This window comes from Papio anubis, chromosome X (genome assembly GCF_008728515.1).
Source record: "Papio anubis isolate 15944 chromosome X, Panubis1.0, whole genome shotgun sequence".
Lineage (NCBI taxonomy): Eukaryota > Metazoa > Chordata > Mammalia > Primates > Cercopithecidae > Papio > Papio anubis.
In genome coordinates this window covers 98,349,956-98,364,227 of record NC_044996.1, presented here as the reverse complement: position 1 = coordinate 98,364,227, position 14,272 = coordinate 98,349,956, and the positions used below count along the sequence as shown (strand labels likewise).

At 41.5% G+C, this 14,272-nt stretch overlaps 1 protein-coding gene across 5 annotated transcripts in view; it reads left to right on the top strand.

Moving 5' to 3' along the window:
* JADE3 (jade family PHD finger 3) overlaps nucleotides 1-11,346 on the top strand; it is a 149,060-nt gene extending 137,714 nt beyond the window's left edge. For all 5 annotated transcript variants that reach the window (XM_009197476.3, XM_017953802.2, XM_003917624.5 and 2 more), the window contains 3 exons: nucleotides 4,267-4,737; nucleotides 6,194-6,311; nucleotides 8,275-11,346. In XM_009197476.3, coding sequence (XP_009195740.1) covers nucleotides 4,267-4,737; nucleotides 6,194-6,311; nucleotides 8,275-9,185 — 1,500 coding nt within the window. In that variant the 3' untranslated portion in view covers nucleotides 9,186-11,346. The remainder of the gene's footprint in view (nucleotides 1-4,266; nucleotides 4,738-6,193; nucleotides 6,312-8,274) is intronic.
* Nucleotides 11,347-14,272: the final 2,926 nt, after the last annotated feature.

Genomic DNA, 14,272 nt, shown 5'->3' with positions numbered 1-14,272 from the left:
AGAAAAGAACAAATAGGTATCTGGTATCTGACTGGCACCTTTCTTCTTTTTTTTTTTTTTTTTTTTTTCTTCTGAGACCGAGTCTCGCTCTGTCACCCAGGCTGGAGTGCAGTGGCGCGATCTCGGCTCACTGCAACCTCCTCGCCCACCCGAGTTCAAGCAGTTCTCTGCCTCAGCTTCCCAAGTAGCTGGAATTACAGGTGCCCACCTGTACTTTTTAGTAGAGATGGGGTTTCACCATCTTGGCCAGGCTTGTCTTGAACTCCTGACCTAGTGATCCAACTGCCTCAGCCTCCCACAGGGCTGGGATTATAGGCGTGAGCCACCGCGCCCAACCCCTTTTTTTTTTTTTCAGGATCTCACTCCCGTCGCCCAGGCTGGAGTGCAGTAGCACAATCACGGCTCACTGCAGCCTCAACTTCCCAGGCTCAGCCTCCCTAGTAGCTGAGACTGCAGGTGTGCACCACCACACCCAGCTAATTTTTGTATTTTTTGTAGAGACAGGGTTCTCAATATTGCCCAGGCTGGTCTTGAACCCTGGATCTTAAGCCGATCCTCACCCTTTGGCCTGCCAAAGTGCTGAGAGGCTGTGACATGAGCCCACTGCGCCTTGGCTCCTTCTTCTTTTTTTTTTTTTTTTTTTTGAGAGGGAGTCTCGCCCTTTCGTCCAGGCTGGAGTGCAATGGCACCATCTTGGCTCACTGCAACCTCCGCCTCCTGGGTTCAAGCAATTCTCCTGTCTCAGCCTCCCAAGCAGCTGGGATTACAGGTGTGAGTCACTGTGCCCGGCACTCTTCTTTTTTTTAATGGCAATATTACTTTGTGTTTTTTTATTTTTAGTAGAGATGAGGTCTCACTATGTTACCCAGGCTGGTCTCGAACTTCAGAGCTCAAGCGATCCTCTCACCTCAACCTCCCAAGGTGCTGGGATTATAGGTGTGAGCCACCATGCCCACCCAGCCCAAGTTTTATCTTTTAAATTGCAATTTTTATTAACACATTGTAGTTGTACATATTTGTAGGGTATAATTTGATGTCTTTATATATGTTGTATAGTTGAATCAGGATATTTAGCATATCCATCATCTCATGCGTTTATCATTTCTTTATGGTGAGAACATTCAAAAGCCTCTCTTGTAGCTATTTTGTAAAATATAATACCCTTCTGTTAACTATTGTCACCCTGTGCAATAGAACACCAGAACTTATTCCTCCCAATTATAACTTTGTGCCCATTGACCAGCATTTTTTCGCCACCAAAATATATAGATCTCCAGCTATAAATACCACAGAATTATCTTTTTTGAAAAGAGTTGGATTTTATGGCAGTTTCCTAAGGCATATTTTTTATATAAGTACCCAATTCTTCTCTGTGCATTATCTTTTATTTTGAATAATTTATGTTTATATTTATGTCTCTATATTCTATAAACGTTCTATAAATTTGACCTGAGAAGATCTGTTTTTAGCTTCCCAATAATAGTAGTTTAATGTCACTTATTCATTCCCTTGAATAGAAAACCATTTGTTTTTTCTTCCCATATGTTTAACAGTTATTAAACAGCAAAAGAGTACTGTGCCCAACACTTGAAATCTTTTACTAAAGAATACCTTTTACTTTTGTTTCTCAAATGTCTGACTAGTTTCTTAGTCAAGTAATAACAAAAGGTACCCAGGTAAAAGTACATCTTGAACTTTCATCATCCTCATTTTCGAGAGGCTTCAGTGTAATATAACAAACTTTTCTGATAGTGGTGTTAAAAGCCAGGGTGGACCATCTTAGGAGCTTCTTATCTGGAAGAATTCAGTAAGTGGCTAGATTACCACTTAATTGGAAAGTGGAGGGGGATGTGTATAGAGTGGGGGATGGAGGTAGAAAATCAGGTACTCTAGAGGAAATTCAAGCAATAATAAATGTGAGGCTGGATTAGATGATCTTAGAATTATATTTCATCCCTGGAATTCTTTATCATATGAAATTAATTTAAATGAAATATGGAATATGCCCCTTTAAAACTTTGACAGTTTCCAGTATTCTCTTAGGTGTTGAATTTCTCAATCTAAGATAATCTATCGGGCCTTTGCATTCTTTTTGTCTTTATTCATATGTAAGAGTTAACACTTGGCTTTAACCATAAGAATTCCCAATATTTCCTTAGAAATGAATCTTCCCTTACTTTCCCCACTTCCTCTACATAAACGCATAGGTGCACTCATGCATTTTAAATCTTTGGGCAGCAGCATGCAGTGGCTCATGCCTGTAATCCCAGCACTTTGGGAGGCTGAGTTGGGCGGATCGCTTGAGGCCAGGAGTTCGAGACTAGACCAGCCTGGCCAACATGGTGAAACCCCATCTCTACTAAAAATGCAAAAATTAGCCAGGCATGGTGATGCACACCTGTAGTCTCAGCTACTTGGGAGGCTGAGGCAAGAGAATCGATTGAACCCAGGAGGCAGAGGTTACAGTGAGCCAAGATCGTACCTCTGCACTCCAGCCTGGGCAACAGAGTGAGACTGTCTCAAAAAAAAAAAAAAAAGCTTTCCACAGTGATGGAAATGTTTTACGTCTGTGCTGTCTAGTGTGGTTAAAATGTGGCTACTGTGACTAAGAAACTAAATTTTTTAATTATATGTAATTTTAATTTAATTAAATTTAAGACTGGGCGCAGTGGCTCAACGCCTGTAATCCCAGCAGTTTGGGAGGCCAAGGCAGGCAGATCACTTGAGGTCAGGAGTTCGAGACCATCCTGACCAACATAGTGAAACCCCATCTCTACTAAAAATACAAAAATTAGCCGGGCATTGTGGCACATGCCTGTAATCCCAGCTACTCGGGAGGCTGAGGCAGGAGAACCGCTTGAACCTGGGAGGCAGAGGTTGCAGTGAGCCGAGATTGCACCACTGCACTCCAGCCTGGGCGACAAAGTGAGACACCATCTAAAAAAATAAAGTGAAACCCCGTCTCTACTAAAAAATACAAAAAACTAGCCGGGCAAGGTGGCGGGCGCCTGTAATCCCAGCTACTGGGGAGGCTGAGGCAGGAGAATGGCGTAAACCCGGGAGGCGGAGCTTGCAGTGAGCTGAGATCCGGCCACTGCACTCCAGCCTGGGCGACAGAGCGAGACTCCGTCTCAAAAAAAAAAAAAAAAAAAAATTAAATAGCCACTCATGGCTACTTGGCCACCAAGTTAGACAGCTCAGTTCTATAACAACAATTTCACGGGGCATGGTGGCTCACACCTGTAATCCCAACACTTTGAGGGAGGCTGGGGCTGTTGGATCACTTGAGCCCAGGAGTTCAAGACCAGCCTGAGCAACACAGATTCCGTCTCTATTTTTAAATGTTTTATAAAATTCTTTTTGAGATAGGGTCTCACTCTGTTGCCCAGGCTGGAGTGCAGTGGTGTGATCTCGGCTCACTGAAGCTTAGACCTCCCGGGTTCAGGCAATTCTCATGCCTCAGCCTCCCAAGTAGGTGGGACTACAGATGTGCACCACCATGCCCAGATAACTTTTGTATTTTCAGTAGAGACAGGGTTTCGCCATGTTGCCCAAGCTGGTCTCGAACTCCTGGTGTCAAGTGATCCACCTGCCTCGGCCTCCCAAAGTGCTGGGATTACAGGTGTAAGCCACTGTGCTCTGGCCTAAAATTTTTATGTTTAAAAGAAAAAAATTCAAGAAGTTAGGTTACTTAGATATTGGAATTCCTGTGATCTTTTTAGAACCAGTGAATGCCCTAGCAATAATACTGACTTTGTGTGTTTTCTTTTGTTTGTTTATAAGCATTTTCTGAGCAACTGCTTCTTCAATAGTTAATGACAATGCAAAATGAAAGACACAGTTTCTGTTTTTAAGATCTATCCCTAAGGACTTGACAATTGATATAGGTACAGTGTGAAAAGTCCCATTATAAAAGCATTTATAGGGTGATGTGGGAGACACAGAGAAGAGACTACATTACTGTTTACAGGAGCCCAGGAAAGCATCTCAGAAAACTTGATGCTTGAATGCTTGAGCTGAAACCTCAAAAGGAGTGTTTGAATTTTTTTTTTTTTTTTTTTTTTTTTTTTTTGCCTCTGTGTTTGCTGTTTTCTGTAAGAACAGGTTTCTTGGGTTACTTGTAAAGCATCTGTTATGGTCAGTTTAGGACTAACTTTCTCCCGGTCTTTCCTTTGCTTCCTACAAGCTATCAATTTAGGTCCAGAAACATAGGGCTCTCCCTTTTCCTCCAACCCTGCTACCTTGATGCATATTTTCTTCCTACAGTGCTCTATAAAAAGCTGCATCACTGCCTTCCACGTCACCTGTGCCTTTGAGCACGGCCTAGAGATGAAGACCATCCTAGATGAGGGAGACGAAGTGAAGTTCAAGTCATATTGCCTCAAGCATAGCCAAAACAGGCAGAAACTTGGAGAAGCTGAGTACCCCCACCACAGGGCTAAAGAGCAGAGTCAGGCCAAAAGTGAGAAAACCAGCCTGCGGGCACAGAAGCTTCGGGAGCTGGAGGAGGAGTTCTATTCCTTGGTACGAGTGGAAGATGTGGCTGCAGAGCTGGGTATGCCCACACTAGCTGTGGACTTTATCTATAACTACTGGAAACTGAAGCGGAAAAGTAACTTCAATAAGCCATTATTTCCTCCAAAGGAGGATGAAGAAAATGGGCTGGTGCAGCCAAAAGAGGAAAGCATTCACACTCGAATGAGAATGTTTATGCATCTACGCCAGGACCTGGAGAGGGTAAGGTGACCAGCTGTGACTAGTATATAGGTCTCAGTCTGTGTAGAAATGGAGGTCCCACTTCCGGTTTAATAATGGTTAGTCAGCTCATAATAGTGTGGGCTTCTGTGTCCTTGCTTATCTTCTGATCTCTTTGTGGCCCCAGACTTGTGGGCTCTGTGTAAATTCTGGCAGGCACATCCAGGGGATTTGAGAGGCCTCACGTATATGCTCTATGAACTTTACATTTGAAATAAACTCTCATTTGGTTTAGCTTTTATTCACTGTTGAGCCTAAATTGGCCCCTTCATATTTTACTGACATATTTATGAGACTTTAGGCTGAAGAAAGAGTGAATTTTGTTCAGGAAAACACCAAATTAGAGTTTCACAAACTTGGCACTGTTGACATTTTGGACTGAATCGTTTTTTGTTGTTAGGGGGCTGTCCTTTGTTGTAGGGGGAATTTAAGATGTTTACCAGCATCCCTGGCCTCTACCCACTAGATGCCAGTAGCACCCGCACACACACCCCCAATGTGACAACCAAAAATGTCTGCAAACTGCTCTCCCCCAGTTGAGAGCCACTCCACATGATAATTCAATATAACTCATGGTGTATTTATCAGGTATCTACTAAATGAGATGCTGCAGGGCTTCAAGGGTAAGTTAAACCCTGTGTTTATCCTAGAGAATTTTCTAATTAAATGTAATTCTATAAATGGCTTGTGTTTTTTTCTCTGCTACCAGAATTTGAAAGAGAACTAATAGATTTGGCTCACTTTTAAAAATTTAAGACACTCACATATAGCACCTACTATTACTATTATTGCCAACACTGTCCTAAGCATTTTATAAATATTAATTCATTTAATTCTAACATGCCCATGAAAAACTACTATTATTATCATCATCGCTATTTACAGATGAACAAACTGGGGCAAAGAAAGTTTGTGTAACTTGCCTAGGTAGGGAGTATGAGAGAGTGAGTATTTCACCTTTGTGGCTGTGGAAACTTGGTTGAGCTGAAAGTGTGAGCAAAGAAAACACTTCTAGTCTTCCCAGTGGAACTGTATCCTGCCCATCCGGCACTGATTAGAAAATTCTACTGGGTACAGCCAGCATTGCCATCATTCATACTCAGGGATCTAAAGGGAAGGCCGAATTGTTAAACTATCATTCGGTCTTCCTAACCTGGCTGTGCAAATAAATATCAAACCCATGACACTGCAAGGAGAGTAGGTTTCAGAAGGCAGATTTGGAGCATTTTGCTCTTACTATTGATTTATATAGGAACCATGATCCCACAATTGACCATGCTGTGTGAATTCCTGTGGAGTGGCTCTCATTCTGCAGCTCTTGGATTCTGTCTTCTCAACCCTACCTGACTTTAGTGTCTTTATTTTAGCCAAACAATTTCAGTTGTCAGGTTTGCTTAACATGACAAACATCTCTATTTGTTGGGGATTGGGCTTTCAGGTCCGAAATCTGTGCTATATGATAAGCAGGCGAGAGAAGCTGAAACTGTCACACAACAAAATACAGGAACAGATCTTCGGTTTGCAAGTCCAGCTTCTTAACCAAGAAATTGATGCAGGTAACCTGTATATTTAAAATGTCCTAACAAATATGTAGACTCTGGTTATATCCTATCTTAACAATTTAAATTTCATGCCAGTCATTCCACTTAAAAATCTTTTTAAATTCTTGTCAGATATCTCATTTGCTTCCGTCTAATCTTGGTATAAACTGGCCCATTTCACTGTCAATTCATAAGGCAAGAAATCCCAGGGTGGGGTAGGAGGAGTTGTAGGTCTAGGGCAGGTAATCTAGGTCCCAAACAGATATTCGAGACCATTAGTTGAAGCCATGAAATTATTCTGTAATTATCAAATTCATTTAGAAATCGACAGGATAGAATCTAACCCGTTTCCAGAAAACACTTAATTCCAGGGTTACTCATCTTAACAGTAGTCTATTAAAACAAATCCTTAGCCAGAAGTAAGTTTTTAGATCTGAGTTGTTATCTTTTCATTTATTCACTAATATTTGTTGAGCACCTACAATGGACTAAGAGCTGATTTACAAGATAGAGCAGAAAGCAAGACAAAATCCCTGCCTGTAGGGTATACTGCTCACTTGGTGAGCAAGACAGGTGAGCATAATTATAGTGCCCTAAGCATAGGGAGCTTGGCTGGAATGATAACAGTCATATTCAGTGACACCTGTAAACTCCCTGTGCCTCATTTAACACAGTGGTCAATGGCAGAGCCTGGGAAACTTGGGGTCACTGGATAGGGTGTGCAGAATCAGCTCCTGCCAAGGGAGCCATGGAGCAAGAGAGAGACTCAGAAATGAGGTGACAAGTGGGTGTCAGAGGCCCTGGAGTATCTCAATGTCATGAGTCTCAACAGAGTAGTGTAGCAGGAGGCAGCAAGACTGCTCAGCCACAAAGGGCAACATGACAAGGAGAAGCAGAGGATAACAGGGAGAGTCCCTGCATGCCAGGGAAATTGGCTCCTACCCACATGCCTTCTGATGGGTAGGAGTCAACCTCATTATGACTTGCAGCATCAGCAGGTGGTAGCTGCTGACAGAAATGGGGGTTGTGGGTGTTTAAGGTGGACCTTTGGGGAACAAATGCTGCCCACTGGGATACCTAAAAGCTATCCTCTCGATATCTCATTTTTGTGAGGCTACCGTAAGATGATAATGGGCAAAGGTCAAGTCCATATACAAGAAGGAATTGTTTGATAGTGCTTTTTAAATTTCAAAGTACTTGAAATAATACAAGAAGGCCTGTTCTGACTGTGATTGTAGGGTGACTTGACTGAGAAACTGATTGCCGATACTCCCCAGCCAATCCTAAAGCTGGCCGATTGGCAGGAATGTTATGATTCTTTTCTGCTGGCCTTACCACTACAAAACCTTTCACCTCCATAATGTTCATTTGTAGTCAGGAAATTATTCTAGGTTAAGGATACAAAATTTATGGGAACCACCCAGTATCACCTCTAATGCCAAGTTCAAACACATACATACTCTTCACCCACCAAAACCCTTGCAACGTTTCTGAAGGTTTGTGTTTGCCTTGCTTCAGGAAGGCCAGAAGAGATTAGAGGATGGGGCCTGAAATGTGTGTGTTTAAGACACATACTAAGTGCTGTGCCATACCGACACATGCATACAGGGACACACAAATAGGGAGACCCTGTTCTAAACCATTGCTAGAGACATTCTTCTCAGAAATGGAAGGGCAGAGATGGGACGCAGGAGGCAGCATACTAGTTTGTGATAATTTTACAAACTAAAGGAGCAGAGGTAAAGAGGTGTGGAGCCATATAGCAAACAGTGGCACTGCTGAGTTTCTCATCTGTAGCATTCTTGGTCCCAGCCTCTAGTTCAGCTCACTCCAGCTGCTGCACTATGATGTACATACCTAGCAGAGCCAGGTGCTTGTTAAACATTTGGAAGAGTAGGTATGTGAACTCACTGTGCCATAAGCACAAAAGCCATTATTTAAATCTGTTGTTAAAATGAATCTTTCTTTTTTACCTCAGGGCTACCTTTGACAAATGCACTCGAAAACTCACTGTTTTATCCACCACCAAGAATTACCTTGAAGTTAAAAATGCCCAGATCAACCCCAGAAGACCACAGAAACAGCTCCACAGAAACCGATCAGCAACCCCACTCTCCTGACAGCAGCTCCTCTGTTCACAGTATAAGGAGCATGCAGGTGCCCCAGGAGTCACTAGAAATGAGAACGAAATCATATCCGAGATACCCACTAGAGAGCAAGAATAACCGTTTGCTGGCCAGTCTCAGCCATTCTAGGAGTGAAGCAAAGGAGTCCAGTCCTGCTTGGAGAACCCCGTCTTCAGAGTGCTATCATGGGCAGTCACTGGGAAAGCCTCTTGTCCTTCAGGCTGCCCTCCATGGACAGTCTTCCATTGGGAATGGGAAAAGTCAGCCTAACTCCAAGTTTGCCAAATCCAATGGCCTGGAGGGCAGCTGGTCTGGGAATGTCACCCAAAAAGACAGCTCGAGTGAGATGTTCTGTGACCAGGAGCCTGTGCTCAGTCCCCACTTGGTCAGTCAGGGCAGCTTTAGAAAATCCACTGTAGAACACTTTAGTAGGTCCTTTAAAGAGACCACCAATAGGTGGGTGAGGAACGCAGAGGACCTCCAGTGCTATGTGAAGCCAACCAAGAATATGAGCCCCAAGGAGCAGTTCTGGGGTAGACAGCTTCTCAGGCGGTCTGCAGGGAGAGCTCCATATCAGGAAAATGATGGCTATTGCCCAGATTTGGAGCTGAGTGATTCAGAGGCAGAAAGTGATGGGAATAAAGAAAAAGTCAGGGTAAGGAAAGATAGCTCAGACAGGGAAAATCCTCCCCATGACTCTAGACGGGATTGCCATGGTAAAAGCAAGACACATCCCCTTTCCCACAGTTCAATGCAAAGGTGATTAGAAACTTCCAAGGATGACCCAACCTTTGCCTTTGCCCCATATATTGGGGAAAACCCATACACCAAAAGGATTTTAGCATATGTTAAGAGAAATTGCAGTGAAAAGGATAACATTTTTCCATAGTAAATTGTCTTGCAGTTTTTGAAAATGTTTCAAGTCTAGTTTTTACAAGCACATTACAGTAATTGCAGGTTGTCCAGAGGTTGGTTTGTCAGAGGCTATTGGGAACAGCTGGGCCCAGGGTATTTGCTCAGTAAATATTTTGGGGCAGCTTTGCAGTTATATAACACATTGACAAGTATATGTATTAAGAGTTCTTGCATTGTTAACTGATTTGCAAGAGACCATGATTATCAGACACTAAAACTACTTAACTTTTGAAGCTACAGCATGTGACTCCCAGAGCTCCTGTCTGTAGGAAGTTTCTAATTCCACTGGTATCTATAAACCCTTTTCAGGGGAGAGACCAGGAGACCACCATCTTAGATACTGTCAAACTCACTACTGTCTTCCTTTGTTCTGCACAAGGTTGAGTTCCTTTCACAGTATCTTAACTTACTGAGTCAATACTCCTCATGCTTATCAGTGTCCAGTGCCTGTTCCTAAACTTGCTTGTTGGGGACACACTCATAACTATTTCACCTGACTGACAAGCATAAAAGGCTAACTTGTGGATAGTGTTTACAAAAGTACAAAAGTACTACTTCCAAGGAAAATGCTCTGATTCTCTGTTTAGGCATTTATGAAGTATTCCAGAGCCTTTCCCAAAGTGAGACCATTTCTGGGGCATTTGTACCAGGTCAGGGTTTTTGTGTTGTTGTTTTCAAATAAGTTTGACTAAAATAAGTTTGGCTGACAGTTTTTGTATACCTGCTTTAATGTTTATAAAATTTTTATTGAGGTATAATTAAAATATAGTAAAATGCACAGAGGTTAAGTATTCTTACCTGCTTTAATTTTGAAACAGATTTTTATTGTCAAACAGAATTTGAAAGCATGTGTTTAACACATGGATATAATTTAGCTTTGTGTCAACTTTGAATCTGAGGCAGTTTCCCAAACAAAAAGGCTGGAGCCATTTTTCAGAAGTTGCTTATACCCTGTTCCCAAACTATCAGCCTTGATTAATTTCTAGTAGGAAGAGAATAATTACATTTGCAGGGGAGGTGGATAAAAACATGTCTGCTTCCCATTTAAATAAGAGAAATGATGCCGTTTCTTAAATGTGAAGCAGACTATAATTCTCAGCTCTCTTTTCTTCTTAGCCTTAAATTAATATTCTCTTTCTTCTAGTTTGGGAAAGTGTAGTGGGAATATTCAGACAAAAGAGGCCATTTTCCATTTTTAAAGCTTCTTACTGGTGAAACAGCCCAGTTGTAGTAGGTGCCAGTCAGTCAAGGCAGGGGCCCTCTCTCCGTCAATATGGAAAACTCAGCAGTTTTCCTCTCCCCCAGTTGCGTTCTTGTCATGTTGTTAATGGGTTCCTTTGCTTTTTGCTTTCTCCTTTTCTGAAAATATGTGTTTCGCCTCTCTTTTGGCTACATCTTCAAAATATTTCTTTTGTGCCTATGTACATGTGTAAACATGCCATAGCATGTGTGGTAGGTGTCCTGTATTTTGTTTGGAAAAAAAAACTATCAAAATGAGGAAGAGAATTTCCCCTATTTACGCATAGGTTTCTGTGCTTTTTCTTTGAGTTCTCTGGAGTAGATATTAATTTGACACCTTCATGGTAATGAAATTATGATGGAGCTGTGTTGTAAATTCCTTATGTCAGAGGCCAGTGCAGTAGCCTATGTCCTTTCATGCCTTTCAATTCTGAGTGGGAGGAAAAGCAGACATCGAAACAGTGCTTCAGCCAAATTCCATATGTAATGCCATTGGGAGAGTATTGACTAAAATATCATTCGTCAGGGAAATATAGTTGTAATATTTTTACAGGATATTCCTAGGTAAATGAAGGAGCCTTCAGTTGTAAATTTCAATTACCCCAAAATGTATTTGCTACATTTTGTTGTTTGAAGTATTACCTCTTAACCTTCTTTGTTACTTTGTTTCATTTTGTCTTATATAGTCCAGTTTTCCAAGATAAGCTCAGTCCTTTTTCAAATGTCACCTTTTTACCAATACTTTTTCATTAAATTATGAAAACTGCTAACTACTGTCAGTGTGTTTTTTATTTTGGCATATTGGTTACATATGTTCACTTTATATTTAAAAAATTATATTCACTGAACAAAACAGATAGTGTGGAGAGGGGGAGGAGGAAGAGGAGGAACTGAATGTTTAGAAGCACACATTCAACATTCAAGTCAATACCGGGGACCCAGGAGAACTCTGGATACTTGAACTTTACCAAGAAATCATGATTTTATCAGACTGTTAAGATAAAGGCCTTAGGATCATCATAAAACATCACCAGAGAGATAGATCCTATCTAAAGTGACAAGACTGAAAAGGCTTCAGTCAGGCATCTCTTAAATATATACTCTTTACAATATTCTGTTTGGAGTCTTGTGAGTATGTTGATGTCATGGGATTATGTGGTGTCAAGGGGAGCTTTTAGGCATTATAAACATTTTCATGATTGAAAAATGTACTTGCCAAAGGCCACTGGGTAAATCAGTAGTGAAGATAAAGGTGAAGTTGGTTCTCTTTCTCTCTCTCTCTCTCTCTCTGCTAGAGAACTGAAACTACAGGTATACCCTGTTATAGCCAACAAAAGCTATTGAGTTTATACTAATGTGTACATTTCCAATGGGAGATGAATCTTTGTCCTTGTGTTGAAGCAACTTTAAATTCAGAGGATAAGCCAAAGGATGCACAGTCCTGGGTTATTTTCCTTATAGGACTTTAAAATCCTCAGTATGCTTGCTGACCTTTCAGAATTGGGGAAAAGTACATGATAGAAGTAAAAACGAACTTACCACTGAATAGCTTTTATGTGATATTTTCCAAAAAAATCTACTTATTTATAAATTATATTAGATTTTCACAACCTTAATTCAGCTATTTTCAAGTTTTAATAGAAAGCAGCAATTGTGTGGGTTTTTTTATTTATTCTTTTAACTAACAACCATGCAAGCTTGGATTTTTTTAAGTAACTTTTAGTTAATAAAGACCCACCCTGAGGCTGTCACTTCTATGTGGGAGCTTTATAACTGTCTAGCACTGTAAAAAAAAGTTTCTTTGAATATGGTTAATTTTACTATACAGATTGGATCAAATTGCATGACCTGAAGAGGAGAGGATAGTTGTTCTTCAAATAAATCAATGTTAAGGAGGATCAAGCCCCAGACTAGTGTTCCCTACTCCATGTAGTCACTGATGATCTTTTTTTTTCTTGAGTCAGGGTCTTGTTCTGTCACCCAGGCTGGAGTGCAGCGGCACGATCAGAGCTCACTGCAACCTCCAACTCTTGAACTCAAACAATCCTCCCGCCTCAGCTCCAGAGTAACTGGGACTACAGGTGCATGCCACCATGCCTGGCTACATTTTTCTATTTGTAGAGATGGAGTCTCACTATATTGCCCAGGCTGGTCTCAAACTCCTGGGCTCAGGCAATCTTCCCACCTCGGCCTCCCAAAGTGCTGGCATTACAGGCATATGAGCCACGATGCCTGGCCACTGATGAATTTTTTTTTTTTTTTTAGGGTCTCAGAGCATCTATCATTTCTCATTTTGTTAAGATGGATTTGGATGTGAGCAGTCCAGCCTCAAGGCTTGAATGCCCCAAGCTTTAAATTTCTTTCCCATCCTCTCACTACTTCCACTCTTCTTCTCAATTTCATTTATTATAACTGAATATCAGGTTATAAACAAGGTGGAAAGATGGAATTGGTCTGTTCAAGCTGTACTGATTACAGTGAGTTATCTTGAGTTGGGAGGCCATTTGCGGAACCATCTTTTGCTCAACATTGCTTTCTAAAGTATTGCCATGATGTAATGACACTGCTTTCATACACCACACATGGAAATGGATCTCATTATTTTATAGTCATTTCTCACATGAGAAAACTTCATTAGAAAAATTGCTGAAATTTTGAAAATTATAATCACTTCAGCCTCACAACAGAAAGACACTTCAGGTTGGACCAGTACCATTTTAGATCTTTCAGCTGCTTAGGGAAAAAAAACATTAAATATGTGTTCCTGCTTCAGATAAGCCTGGCATAGGTGCCAGCGTTCTGGCAACAGATTTTTCCTCTCTTCGCCTTAACTTTTCTACTTTCCGAAACTGGATCTCTGGTTATTTCTTTCCCCTCCCCCTAGCTCTGCAGACAAAGGTGGCTCTAGGGGTTAAGCAACAACAGTGTTCACAAGGTGGTGGTTAGCTGTGTGCAGTACTATGGCCACTCAGTTTTTTCAGTCATATTTGCCTTCAAAGACAACAATGAACAAGATCAGACAGTGCTGCCTCCATCTTTGGGGCAGAATTTTTGCCCATGTCTTGTCCCCCAGTCCTTAAAGATGGACTGAGAGCTGCATGAGCAGTTTCAAGCTAAAGGTCAGTTTCAAGACAGCTACTTGGGGCTGGGCATGGTGACTCATGCCTGTAATCCCAGCACTTTGGCATGCTGAGGTGGGGAGGATCGCTGGATCCCAGGAGTTCGAGACCAGCCTGGGCAACATGACAAAACTCCATGTTATAAAAAAATATTTAAAAAAAAAACCTTGGTCGGACAAGCCAGGAAACTTGTTTGGGACCTGTCAAGCCTTCAAATAATAAAAGTTACAATATTCATCAAGCCCTTAACCTATGGCAGGCCTTTTGCTCAACCTTTTACATGGAGCTACCTTTTATTTAGTTCTCACAACAACCATATGAAGATGATACTATCAGCTGCATTTGATACGTGAAAACTGAGACCAAATGTTTAAGACAGTTGTTCAAAGCTAGAACCTGTGAGGTTGCCTCAACAACTCATAATTTTAGTCACTTTGCTTGACTCCTGTGCCAAAGCCCCCTCTCTAAACACTCTTACTCAGTTTCTTCCTGAAGAAAGCAACCTGAGTTGGGGTTTGGTCATAAGGATTCTGTACCACTTGATCCGTGACACCTGGAAAGAGCTGATTGGACCAAA